The sequence below is a fragment of the Rhipicephalus sanguineus genome, chromosome 7 (assembly GCF_013339695.2).
Source record: "Rhipicephalus sanguineus isolate Rsan-2018 chromosome 7, BIME_Rsan_1.4, whole genome shotgun sequence".
In the NCBI taxonomy this organism is placed as follows: Eukaryota; Metazoa; Arthropoda; class Arachnida; order Ixodida; family Ixodidae; genus Rhipicephalus; species Rhipicephalus sanguineus.
This window is the reverse complement of record NC_051182.1, coordinates 159175438-159187332: the sequence shown is the minus strand read 5'-3', so window position 1 is coordinate 159187332 and position 11895 is coordinate 159175438. Positions and strand designations below refer to the sequence as shown.

The window sequence follows — 11895 nt, the reverse complement described above, 5'->3', positions numbered from 1 at the left end:
AAAGAAATTTCTGGCTTCGCCCCCAGCAGATACACATCGCTGTACATACACAATATGCTGTGTATGTGTGTTTATGCGTCATTCGCCTTGTCCCCTCTTGGACGCGCTACCTTTGGAAGAAATTTAAATGTTATCGCGTGATGTAAATTTCTTGCAGATCCAGTTTTCAACAATGATATTTATCTGTCTGTGGCGCTAAAGCCCATTGTACGTAATAACCGGTTGGTTTATCTGTTTCAATAAATGTTTAGCTCGATGTGCGGTGTTCGGTTAAAGAGACCTTAATTCTTATGCCTCAGTTTTATTTAAAGGCTAGTGACAAAAAGCCACCTTGAATAGTCTTGTCACTGTTGTATTTCAATGTAGGTATAGTTACAAAATAGCCCGAATGCTCCAGTCGCTGATGTGTACGCCTACCTCAGTCTAGATAATTGTAGTAGTTTTTGTCGATTAAAAGTAATCGTAATGTTCCTTTAATGTTAAAATCTGTGAATATTTGTTGCAAAGAAAGTGTTATGGGATCCTGGAGCTGTTTCGAAAGTGGTTGCCTGACTATTCGTGCGTCACTTCGCGACGGTGGATGCATCTGTTGAGCGCCACTGCCACGTGCAGACGCGTCTTCGTTTGCGCGCACCCGTGCCCCCTCGCTCTCTCCCCACCCCCACACACAACCGTACGAGTGTAGTACAAGAGATAGCTACACTCCCGCCCCTCCCCCGCTGTTCTTCCCATCTGTACGTAGCCCATTTCATCCGTCTACGGCATTTGTTTCTTTGCCTGCTCGGAAGAGGCGCCTGCGGACTACGCAGCTTCGATGGTGCACCATCCACCCTCTTCCCATGCTTTTTTTTTTCTTCGAAAAGACATTCCTGCTCCCTCCGCCGCCTTCCGTTCGCCACCCCCCCCCCCCCCCCCGGTCCCGAACTTCTATTTTATATATATTGTCTTTCTTCCGTTCTCGTATGTCACCCCGCGGTGCTTTGTTCGTTGAGAAGTTTGCCTGCTGATACACAGTGTGCCATAGGCACACGGTCACCGGATGTTGCGGGAAGCACACGCCTGCCTTCTTCAATGGCAGCGGCGGGGCCTTTGGCTTCGACAGCAGCACGTTTTTGTGCAGTGTTGATCGACTGATGCACCAAAATAGGAATTGTCCACGCAGCTCAAATGGTTCGCTGGCGCTCTCCTCCTCGCACCACAAACACACACACACACACAAACAACCACTTGTCCCCACGTTTTATGGCCCATTCAGTCAGGCGCGCGTTCAGTGTTCCAAGGCCACGGACCCAGGGGCCGTAGATGCCGTAGACGCGTGGCTCTTCTCGGAACTCGGAACTCCAAACGTAAACTGATTTCTGATTGGTCCGTTTTCTAGGGGCGGGGCTCCGTCCCCGTGCCGGCGACGGAAAAAAAAAATTATACGAATGTGATACGAATACGCTGACAGCCACAAGTAAAAAATGCAGAAATAATCAAATCACTCTCCTTTGTAATAATATCGTTATAAACAACAAAAAATATTTTCTATGGGGCAGGGCTTTTGCAAAGTAAAACACTAAAAAGAAAAAAATGACGTCATAGTCGCCATTTTGTAGTGTTGGTGAAATCTGGTGAAATTTTGTTCTGGGGTTGGTGTCGAAGCCCCTTTCCAATCTGGCAACGCTGGTTGAAACGTTCGAGTGAATGCTTCGTGTTGTCAAAGTCGGCTGACTGTTTTCCACCGTCGTATCAATTCTGCTCGTTACTGCTTAAATTATGGCCGCACGCTCAGCCGGTGAAGACATCCGCAAGGTCTTGTTCAAAGAGAAGCCGCAGTATGTCATCGGCACAGTAGGTGAGACAATTTTCCAACAGGACGGACCACTAGTGTCACTCAGCCGCCTTTGCAGGCACACACATGAAACTGGTTTCCCTGGTACTTACTCACTTGCGCGGACACCTGAGCATAAGTAATCATGAGTGGAAGATCAGAGCATGACGCATTAGGCCAGTCTCGTTTTCTTGGATCTAAACGTCGCGTCTTTCTTGATCATGAGCTGATACATGACGTGGATGGCATACCTCCCTGATATTTTTGTGGCTCATTCTTTGAAATTTCGCACAATCTCACGTAAAGAATCTGAGCGTGATTTGTAACAATATGCATCGGTTTGTTGTCTGCTAACTAATGACTGCTAATTAATCGCTGTGGCTAATAAGTGATCATTTTCTGTTGAACGAGGGACGCGATTCGTGCGACCACATTAGTGAACAAAGCCTGGAGCAAACGTTTCGAGAAGCGGACTTCCTTTCTTCGGGGAATAGGACATGAGGACCGCCTTGTTTGGCGACTGATTGATCACCTTTTTCAAACTTCCATCATCCTATGATTGCCTATTGGGTTAATTAAATTTCATTGTAATTGACGAAATCAGTGTTTCGTTTGTTGCAACAGCATTACTTTTTTCACGTACAGCTTCTCAGAAGACTTCAGACTTACTGTCAACAAGAGCAAGCATACAGTTCGAACATGACGTCGAAGTCAGCGTGAGCTCACTGGAGAGAGGTAAATCAAACGTGTTTTGATGCAGTTCATGCCATTATGTTTATCAGCAAGCTGTGTCAGCATACCAGTAAACACCCAGCTGCATCCAATGAGTATATTTATAAACTAAACTTCGAAAGTTTACGGGTCATGGGTTGTACAACATATGTTAATTTGCATGTTAAGGGGCATGGTGCTTATAACTTAATGAATCACCATTTAAATTGCAAAAGTTACTGAAGACTCAAACTTCTCATTTGAAGCTTTTGTGTACGTGTCACAGTTGATTCTGGATATATGGCATCACTTCTCGAGAAATTTCTTGTTGATGTTGAAATTTAATTGTAAATTCCAGCTACATGCTACACTATAAATTTGGCTCGCTTGTTTTCAGGAGCCTTTTCTGACTATGTTCAACAGGGGCGGTGCCAGCGGGGGGGGGGGCAGCTGCCCCCCTAAATTTCCGCCCCCCCTGGAAGAACTTGGATGTCGTGGCTGCCCACCCCGTAAAAAAATCCTAGCACTGCCCCTAATGTTCAAGATTCTATGTCCATTCTGCTTTACAACGTCTTCGACAATTTTGCGCTGTACTTAAACATGCTGCATATTTTTAAATCGCATGTAAAACTCACAAAAAACTGGTATGTCGCACAGCCTAGCGGGAGACCTTTAGCAAAGTCGTTCACTTTGCTGTACGTACTCCAATGCTTTCATGAGCATCATAATAAGTACTCAGAATTAGAGTATGTGTATTATTATCCATCCCCGCTCATTCCTATGCTGCTTACAAGGTAAAAGGAGTTGCATGCTGAGAAGCGGCGCATGCATGCACGATGTTCGAATCAGCCACAAACTGCCGCGCACAAATAAAATATGAACTGCTCTCATATCCACCTGCCACTGTTTGCAGCATGTTGTGTGTACCAATTATACACAATTATACACAATTATAGTCGCTGCAGATCGTAACATTCCGATTATAAATGTTTCACGGCATTTTCCGCGCTACCATTCTCTGGTTCAGGGGCGTAGCCAGAAATTTTTTTCGGGGGGGGGTTCAACCATACTTTATGTATGTTCGTGCATGCGTTTGTATGTGTGCGTGCCTATATACACAAGCAAAACTGAAAAATTTCGGGGGGGGTTTGAACCCCCCCAACCCCCCCCCTTGGCTACGCCCCTGCTCTGGTTAGACACTGAGCAGTGGACTTTCCGTTGTGTCGAAGAAAACAAGTATTTAAAAAAATTGGTTGTTGGCCCTTTTAATGTCCATGTGTACTTCTTCCACTGCAGTGTACACGATGCCATACTTAGTCTGTCGTTTTGAACTTCATCAACGTGCCTTTAATGCGACACTTCTTGCAGAGCTGCACGAGCAGAGGCTCCAGAAGCTGCGAGCAATCAGCGAGAAGCTCAAGGAGGACGCCTGGAAGTACGAGCCAATCGAGAAACTACTTGGCATGTAGACATCGGTTCATCGCTACACCCAATGCCGCTGTGTCTGCGGCATCCCTGCCATTTCCACTCATCTTATACTAAGCACTGTAATCTTGTCTGGCTCAGGATTCTTGTTAACCATCGTTCATGGTTCCTTGCACAATCTTCAGGTTCTCAATGCATGTTAACCGATACTGCCAACATCATAGCTAAGGGGGGACGCTCCATTTTAAAGCTTTTTACAGCGAAAGCTGTTATGAGATCATTTCAACGGCCGTTTTTGCCGCCGCCGGTGTCCGTAACAACTATCGCTCGAAATAAGAAAAAAAAACGAAATAAGAAAAAATTTCCAGGATGGAACGGGGTTCGAACCTGGGCCCTCTGCGTGGGAGCCCAGTGTTGTACCTCAGAGCCATGCCGGTGCTTGGAACTGCCTTACAAAACGACGCTATACAGGCTTTATGTCCAGAAGGAACCACATTAACATATGTAATTTAGTGTGGTAGAAGAGTGAAATAACAACCACGCACCACACAACGCGAATTCTGTAACCAGGCGTCACACAATGCGAATTGCGCAACAAGTGGGCTGTTGCATGTTTCCAACCCACTACAAGGGGCTGTGCAATAATTCTTCATCGTCATCAGGCACAACACCAACAAAGTGCGCATAATGCCTTAAATGTTCTTAGCGGGTACCACGGCTCTCCGTTGAATGACGAAAAATGGCATAGTGGCTGCTTCCCTACTTCACAGAAATTATGATTTATAGCGTAGTGGGTTCCTCACAAGTGCACTTACATTGGTTGCCAAGGAAGCCCATTAACCCATCATCCATTTCCTCAGGGTTTCAATAAAGTTCTTCCCCCTTCTCTCTGTCTCTCTTTCTCACGTCAATGTATGTTATATTGCATGGTGGGAGAGTTAAATAGCGACCAGGCGTCACACAATGCGAATTACGTAACTTGTGACCCGTTTAAAGCTTCCAGCCCATTACAAAGGGCTGAGCCACAGTTCTTCATCGTCATCAGTCCTCACGTAAACAAAGTGCACATAATGCCTTACGTATGTGTAGCTGGAACCTCGCTTCTGCGCACAATGACGAATAATGGCGTTGTAGGTGCTACCTGTATATTTAACTATGTATGCTGTTGGGCAAACTCTCGAAATTAAAAAAAAAAAAAGAAAGGTGCTTCCCAATTTCACAAATATTGTGATTTATGGCGTAGTGGGTACCTTGCTTGTGTACTTGTATTAGTAGCCCCAAGAGAGTTTACAAGGGGCTCTAGAAATGCCGCTCTTCCAGCTTTCGCTGTGACTGTGCTGCGCTTTCCGCGCAGGCCTGGCATTTTTTCTTAAAACTCTCGATTAATTTTGATGAAACTTGCTGAGATGATGTACTATATGTGTGTGCTGATTTCAAATATGCAATTGTTTTCCTAGTGAAATGTGTAGTTTTTAAAATATCCTACATTTTATGTGCTTTTTGGGAGCAAGATTTTTTTAACTGTGAGGGTCACACGGTCAATCGGCATGTCAGAATAATCTGGAGTGAGACCTGTATGCCAAAAAAGAACAACAATTGATGTTCTAAGCCCATCTGAACAGAAGTAATGGTATGTTGAACATTCTTGACCGAAATTCCAGCTCAACATAAACACACTTGTTAATGTTTAACATAACTTTTAAGAATGGCAAATCGACAACCACCCGTTGTTAGCACGAAGCTACCAGGAAATCCTCGGATTTCTCGGAGAGAAAGCTTCTTAGTTGCCGAAAAATTTGCCCTGGTCAGGTGATCGAACCCTGGACCAACAACGCCTTTCGGGGGCCGTTGCTCTGCCAATTGTGCTAAGCTGGAAGCTAGCAATGTACGATAGCACGAAGCTGGCAGCATCGTGCTGCAAACGAATGGTTGTTCATTTAACCTTTCTTAACCTTCGCGCCACCTTGCAGGATTCCGCAGAACCGATTTGCCATAACTTTTGTTCAAATGTGTTTACACCATTAATTTTTGTTCTATTGCACACATTTCTCATCCCAGATACGAATTTTCTTTGCAACATTCTCAGTTAAATATTGCTCCCAAAAAGTGCAGAAAATGTTTAACATTTTCAGAACTTCATCATGTAATAGAAAAAAAATTGCACAGTTGAAATGAGCACACAAGTATGCACAAACTCCGCAAATTTTATCGAAATCGATTAAAAATTTTAAAAAGTAGTGTCCCCCCCTTAACAAAGGCACTGAATGACACTATATACCTATCGTATAATGTCTTTGGTTCATCTCGTTGCAGGAACATTTTTTGAATGAGACCTTCATCGATCGCACACTGTGCATTGTCTGTACAGTGCTCAGCCATTTGATTGTGTCCCCAATGAATTTCAAGACGACTGTTTACAAAAACACTGTATTTATTAGTAGAAGAAAAAGAGCCACAATAGGGGGCATAGCCTGTCTCAGTCCTAACACCAACACGTCAAGTCACTGCACCTTACCTATTACGACTTTTATCTTCACGTTTCCATTCTCGACAAAGTGTCTGAACATTGCTGCGCCCATCAGGAGCCCTTCTTCCGTTGCTGTGGCTTCTTCCATCTGTTTTATCCCTAACAGTTTGCTCTGGAAGACCAGCTTGTGATGAGGGCCAGCAAAGGATGCCTCGTAGCAGTATGTGTGAGCTTCTTCAGACTCCGATAACATAAACATCGCAAGCTGCCATCTTTTGTCGTAAAATCGACTGGAATCTTTCTTCTTCAGGAAAAGCATACACTCTCGGTTATCGTCCAGTGTGAAGAGAGCATGCCAAATCTGGGGCCTGACCACATCAACGTTGCCTATCACCACCACCTCGCTGTTGCCTGCGCAAAAATGTCAATGTCAAAAGAACCGCTGACCATCAGCTTTTCGCGATCAAAATTGATACATAAGAACGCATGCCTGTCTTTGTGGTGGTTTGGTCGGTCAAGCTGGATTTTTTCCCATTGTTTAGGATAAGGGATCATTGTTACTGTCGGCTTAGGCATGGCTGAGGTTTGTGTTGGGTTGGTTCGGTCTCACTTGAGTTTTTTTTTTCGTTAGGCTGCTAATTAATTTGGTCACTGGCTAGGTTGTGACAACGCCTCCTTTATTTTTGTCAATGCCAGTGCAAATGCTCGCTCCTCAATGGGAGCCGTCGGTCCGCCTTAGTTCAGGGAGTTTCCGTGGTGCAACGCCACATAAAGGGTAGGGATGCTTGCGTCACACGTGCATCTGAGCGCTCAACGCTGCTGCTGTGGTAGACGCGCCGTCCCTCTCCTATATGATGCACCTGTCAGATTTTTTCCTTCGTACTCCTCCCTTTATGGCTCAAGGCAAAACTGCCGCACCGCGCAGTGCTCGTGGGGCATAATTAAAGTCCTCCCATGCAGTAGCGTCGCGGTGACGCGTCCCGTTGATAGCGAGCATAACACCACGAAAGGAGACGGGCCATCTCAAAACACCGCGTCTTTTTGTGAGCCAGCGTGACAACATACACAGTAATCATGAGGGATGCAAGGCGCCGCTCCATGGATAAAAACACAGCTGAACAAAAAAATGAACTCCTCTGACTTCCTTTGTGAGGCGCCGCCTAAAGGGTACTTAGGTGGCGCCTCACAAAGCATGCAAAGTAGGCGCGAACACTAGCCGACGGAGGAGAGTAGGAAAGGACCACAGGAGAGGGAGGTGAACAGTCAGATCGGGCGCGTCTGGCTGGCATTGAAAAAAATAGAGGAGGCGCTGGTTGCGAGCTAGTCGGTTATCTGTCGGTTCGAACGCAGGCGAACCATCCATTCTGTGGTTGTGGTCGGGTCGAATTGGGTCAGTTTTGTGTAGGGTTGGACTGGGTTACCAAGTCTGGTTAATGTATAGTTCAGTAGAGAAAAGATGTGAGAATGTCAGGAATGCACGCATGGTATTAACCCAAGTGTAATGACGCAATGTAGGCACGGCATGGTGTACCTTCTATCGTAAACACTTCGCAGATCGAAAGTGTAATGAACATGAACTTTGCACCAGAATATAGCAGAATTTCATTTAACGATACACGCGAAAAGCGCTTGACAGAGTATGCAAAGCAGCATGCATATGCACATGATCGAACTGACACTAGATCGGCAGTTACAAGTATATGATGTCTATTACATCATTAGGCTCTATATGCAGTCCAACAAGTTCACAACGAACTTAAAAGTGCGCGAAAAGTGGTCGTTTAATAATAGTACTTCGTTGCATATGGACTCACCCTTAAAAAAAAGCGCACTTAGTGGCCAAGCCATTTTTTTTTCTGCACATTGTCATTAAAAAGTGCTAACAACACAACCGGTGACCCCCCGCCAGGCTACGCCAGTGGGATTGACATTTTTGTAGCATACCCATTTTTTAGAAATCCCCCAGCTACACGCGTAGTTTCGAATATTAATCGTTGAAAATCATGGCCCCGGTCGAGCTCGTATCGAAACTGAGTGCTATTGGCAGTTCAGGAAATGCTGCCGCTAGGCTACCTCAGACCTGAACTTCACATGGTGAACTTCACCAAGGTTTCACGCTGTAGAGTGAAATAAAAAGTAGGAGTTACGGTTTTCTTAGTTACAACGCGAAAGAATCAAATAAGCACGAAACATCGCATGCAATGAAAAAGCGGTCCACTTGTGTATTTCAAACGACTCGCCGCTTTTCTGTGGACCCAAAGGTCACAGGATCGAGTCCGTGCTGTGGCAGCCACATTTTGTTGGAGGCAAAATGCAAGAGGACCTTGTGGTTAGGTTTCGGTGCATGTTAAAGAACCTATGGTGGGCAAAATTTCCGGAGCCATCCACTGCGGCGTCTCTTAGGATCGTATCGTGGTTTTGGGACATTAAACCCTGAATTAATATTACTTGCCATTTTGCCTGACCAGATGCTGCAGCTATGCGCCTTTCTTTTTTTCCTTTTTTTCAAAGTTTGCGACGTGAAGTACCATTCTGCGTAACACAGTGACAGCATTTCCTCCAGAGCGTTCAGTTTCGATATCAGTTTGATTGGGGCCTTGAATTTCAATTAATTAATATCTGAAATTCCGCGCTTTTCTTTAGATATAAAAAAATTGGTCTTCCATAAAATGTGGCGTCCTACAACCTTTCCATATAAACAACTGCCCTGCAGTTAACAATGCAGAATTTAATTGACGATTAGAAGGAACACACACAGCGCTGACTTTGACAACTTCAACGCAACAAGTGTTGAAAGTTAGCGCTGCGTTCCTTGCAATGTGTCACTAACACGTCAAAGCGTCTGCACTAAGTCGCTTCATTAACGAGTTTTTGTTCATTACTCATTTCAGTGTAGCTGTGAAGCAAAAAAATTCAGCCTGATTTCTTGAAACAGACTAGCATGAAATCCAAATGCTTAGACAAGCAGCACGCCTGTGAGTAAGCATGCAATCCATTCACAGCTCTGACAACCACTGAGCCCTGGTTTATCTATATATCTAGAAGACTGTGCTTTGCTGTGAATGACGCGTAAGAGTTGGGAAAGGTCCGCTTCTCAAATAAGCCCTTCAGCGTCTTCGAAAAAACACAGAAAAATACCACAACTACCGCGGAAATGGTTGATAAGTAAAATTGTAAGAAAAAATTTTGGTAGCTCCTTGTGTCATTTCTCTGATGTTCGGGCACTCTGCTTCGAAATTTGCCGAGTTCGAAAGAAGGCTATGACTAAAAAGCAACTAATGTTAAGCGGTATTCACACGGGGGACAAATCCTCGGGAGATAAAGGCGGAGCCTAGTGACGTCAGCTCGAGGAGAATCCTCCACAAATGTCCCCCACTCGCACGGATGAGGCGAACGGAGGGGGAGACCGGTGTTACTAGACTACTCTGGTGGCTTGTAACACCCGTTTCACGAGCTGCTGAGCTGCAGACGACCAGCTGCAGACTGGACATCCACTGCCGCTCTCTGCAGGAGCAAGTGCAACAATGTGGCCAAACAAAAGCCCGAAATTCCGCTATATCCCCCACCCACGGGGGATCGTTTGTCCTGTCCTGCAATAGGGTCCCCGTGTCCTCCGAGGATGCGCGGGGGAGTCGCGCCCACTCACTAATCCGTGACGTCGCGGCCACGTGATCCGCAATCTCCCGTGTCCCCCGCGGATTTCTCCCTCGTGTGAATACCCCTTTGCGACCGGCTCTGGAATTCACCATGGCAGGCGCCATTGTGCGAGAAGCTGTCAGCTGCAGGAGTCCCCATGGGTCGGCGTTCGGACGGAGGCATGCCGCGCCGCATTGTCTTGGAGGCGGCCTTTGACCGAGCAAGCCAGGAGTGCTGCCATGACGAGCGAAACAAGGGCGAATTCACGGAGACCCCTTTACTTTCTCGGTATTGTCGGCATCACCCGCTTGCCGCGTGTGCAATGGGAAAACCAAGCAAGCGCGACCCGTCCGAGCTACCGAAGATTCCCCCTCTCTCCGCTCGATTTGCAGCCGACAACTGAGCAACGCTTCCTCCACGTGTTGCTCATGTCGAAGGCCAAGTGCGTACAGGTGCCGTGTTATGCAGTGCGCGAATACCCGACAACTGCGTGGTCGAAACCCCAACGCCAAGAAACAAGGTGCATGATCACTACTTCTTGCGCAAAATTTTTTCTAAGACGACGGACGAAACAGACACAGACGGGCGCAAACTTCCAACTGAATTTATTATTAACATTTGCCCTAAATATATACAAATATGACTATGACAAAAGAAAACAAAAAACACCAATGCCACAGGTGTGCAGTGTGTCAGCGCGCATTAGCTACTCACTCCCCCAAAATGACGTCAGTGTAATTGACACAGAAGGAAATGGCTTTCTTGGAAGGGTCACTACATTTTGGGGGAGTGAGTAGCTAATGCGCGCTGACACACTGCACACCTGTGGCATTGGTGTTTTTTGTTTTCTTTTGTCATAGTCATATTTGTATATATTTAGGGCAAATGTTAATAATAAATTCAGTTGGAAGTTTGCGCCCGTCTGTGTCTGTTTCGTCCGTCGTCTTAGAAAAAATTTTGCGCAAGAAGTAGTGATCATGGAGTACCAACTAGCTCGAACCCACACCTTGTTAAAACAAGGTGCAGTTTCGTAGCGGTGGGTGGCAACAGGAACTGACGTTAACTTGTTGAGACCTGGTTTACACCAATCGACGAGCTCAGTGGTACGTCAAGTTGCAAGTTTGCGTCACTGCGCGTACGAGGGGGATTGGTCAGGCGAAGGAAAGAGGCGCGGGAATTGTTTTTCGAAACGGAGCGTCTGCGCGGAAAATGTGGTCGCCGCGGTGTACTGTACGAAATGGCGAGCTTGATTGGGGGGTGCAAAAGAAAAAAAAAAAAGCCGGAGCCTGTTTACTGGCCCTTTGGATGGGGATAGTGTGCAAGTTTGCGAGTTGGCACAACAGAAGTGTATACGTGTAGCGTGGTACATTACCTCGAACGTCGGCGCTCCCGCCGTGTTCAGCAAGCAGGTGGCCACTGTACTGGCTGGCATTCCTTTCCACGGGCACCGAAATTTGAAGTAAGTGCACTTCGTGGGCCTGCAATCACAACAAAATATCACACTAGCACACACTGCTGTTTTTTTTTTATTATTGTTGTTGTTAGGGGTGTGCGAATAGCGAATATTGTAACTGAATCGAATACGAATCGAATAATGATAACTAGAGGCCGGATTTTTAGGCACTAAAAAGCGCGTTTTAGGCGCCAAAAATAGGTAGGCAAAACATCGTTTCAGGCCTCCAAAACCGCAAATATAAGCACAATAAATTCTTACATAAATTCAAATAATTTCAAACAAAGATGTGCCCGACAGGAAAGCCAGAGATGTTGTTTATGATGGCACAAAGGCGCCAACGGTTCAACATAGCCATGCACGGTTCGTAGAACACGGTCTCTCCTTTTA

The 11895-nt window shown here is 45.9% G+C and overlaps 1 protein-coding gene across 1 annotated transcript; it reads left to right on the top strand.

Moving 5' to 3' along the window:
• The first annotated feature begins 1667 nt into the window (after positions 1 to 1667).
• On the top strand, positions 1668 to 4244 carry LOC119400383 (uncharacterized). The gene is made up of 3 exons (XM_037667404.2): positions 1668 to 1837; positions 2459 to 2548; positions 3893 to 4244. Exons 1-3 carry the CDS (start codon positions 1759 to 1761, stop codon positions 3991 to 3993), a joined length of 270 nt encoding a protein of 89 aa, XP_037523332.1. The 5' UTR covers positions 1668 to 1758; the 3' UTR covers positions 3994 to 4244.
• Positions 4245 to 11895: the final 7651 nt, after the last annotated feature.

Coding starts and splice junctions, on each gene's coding strand:
- LOC119400383 (XM_037667404.2), top strand. CDS start 1,759: ATGGCCGCACGCTCAGCCGGTGAAGACATCCGCAAGGTCTTGTTCAAA. Junction 1,838..2,458: donor GTATGTCATCGGCACAGTAG/GTGAGACAATTT, acceptor TTTCACGTACAG/CTTCTCAGAAGACTTCAGAC. Junction 2,549..3,892: donor CGTGAGCTCACTGGAGAGAG/GTAAATCAAACG, acceptor CACTTCTTGCAG/AGCTGCACGAGCAGAGGCTC.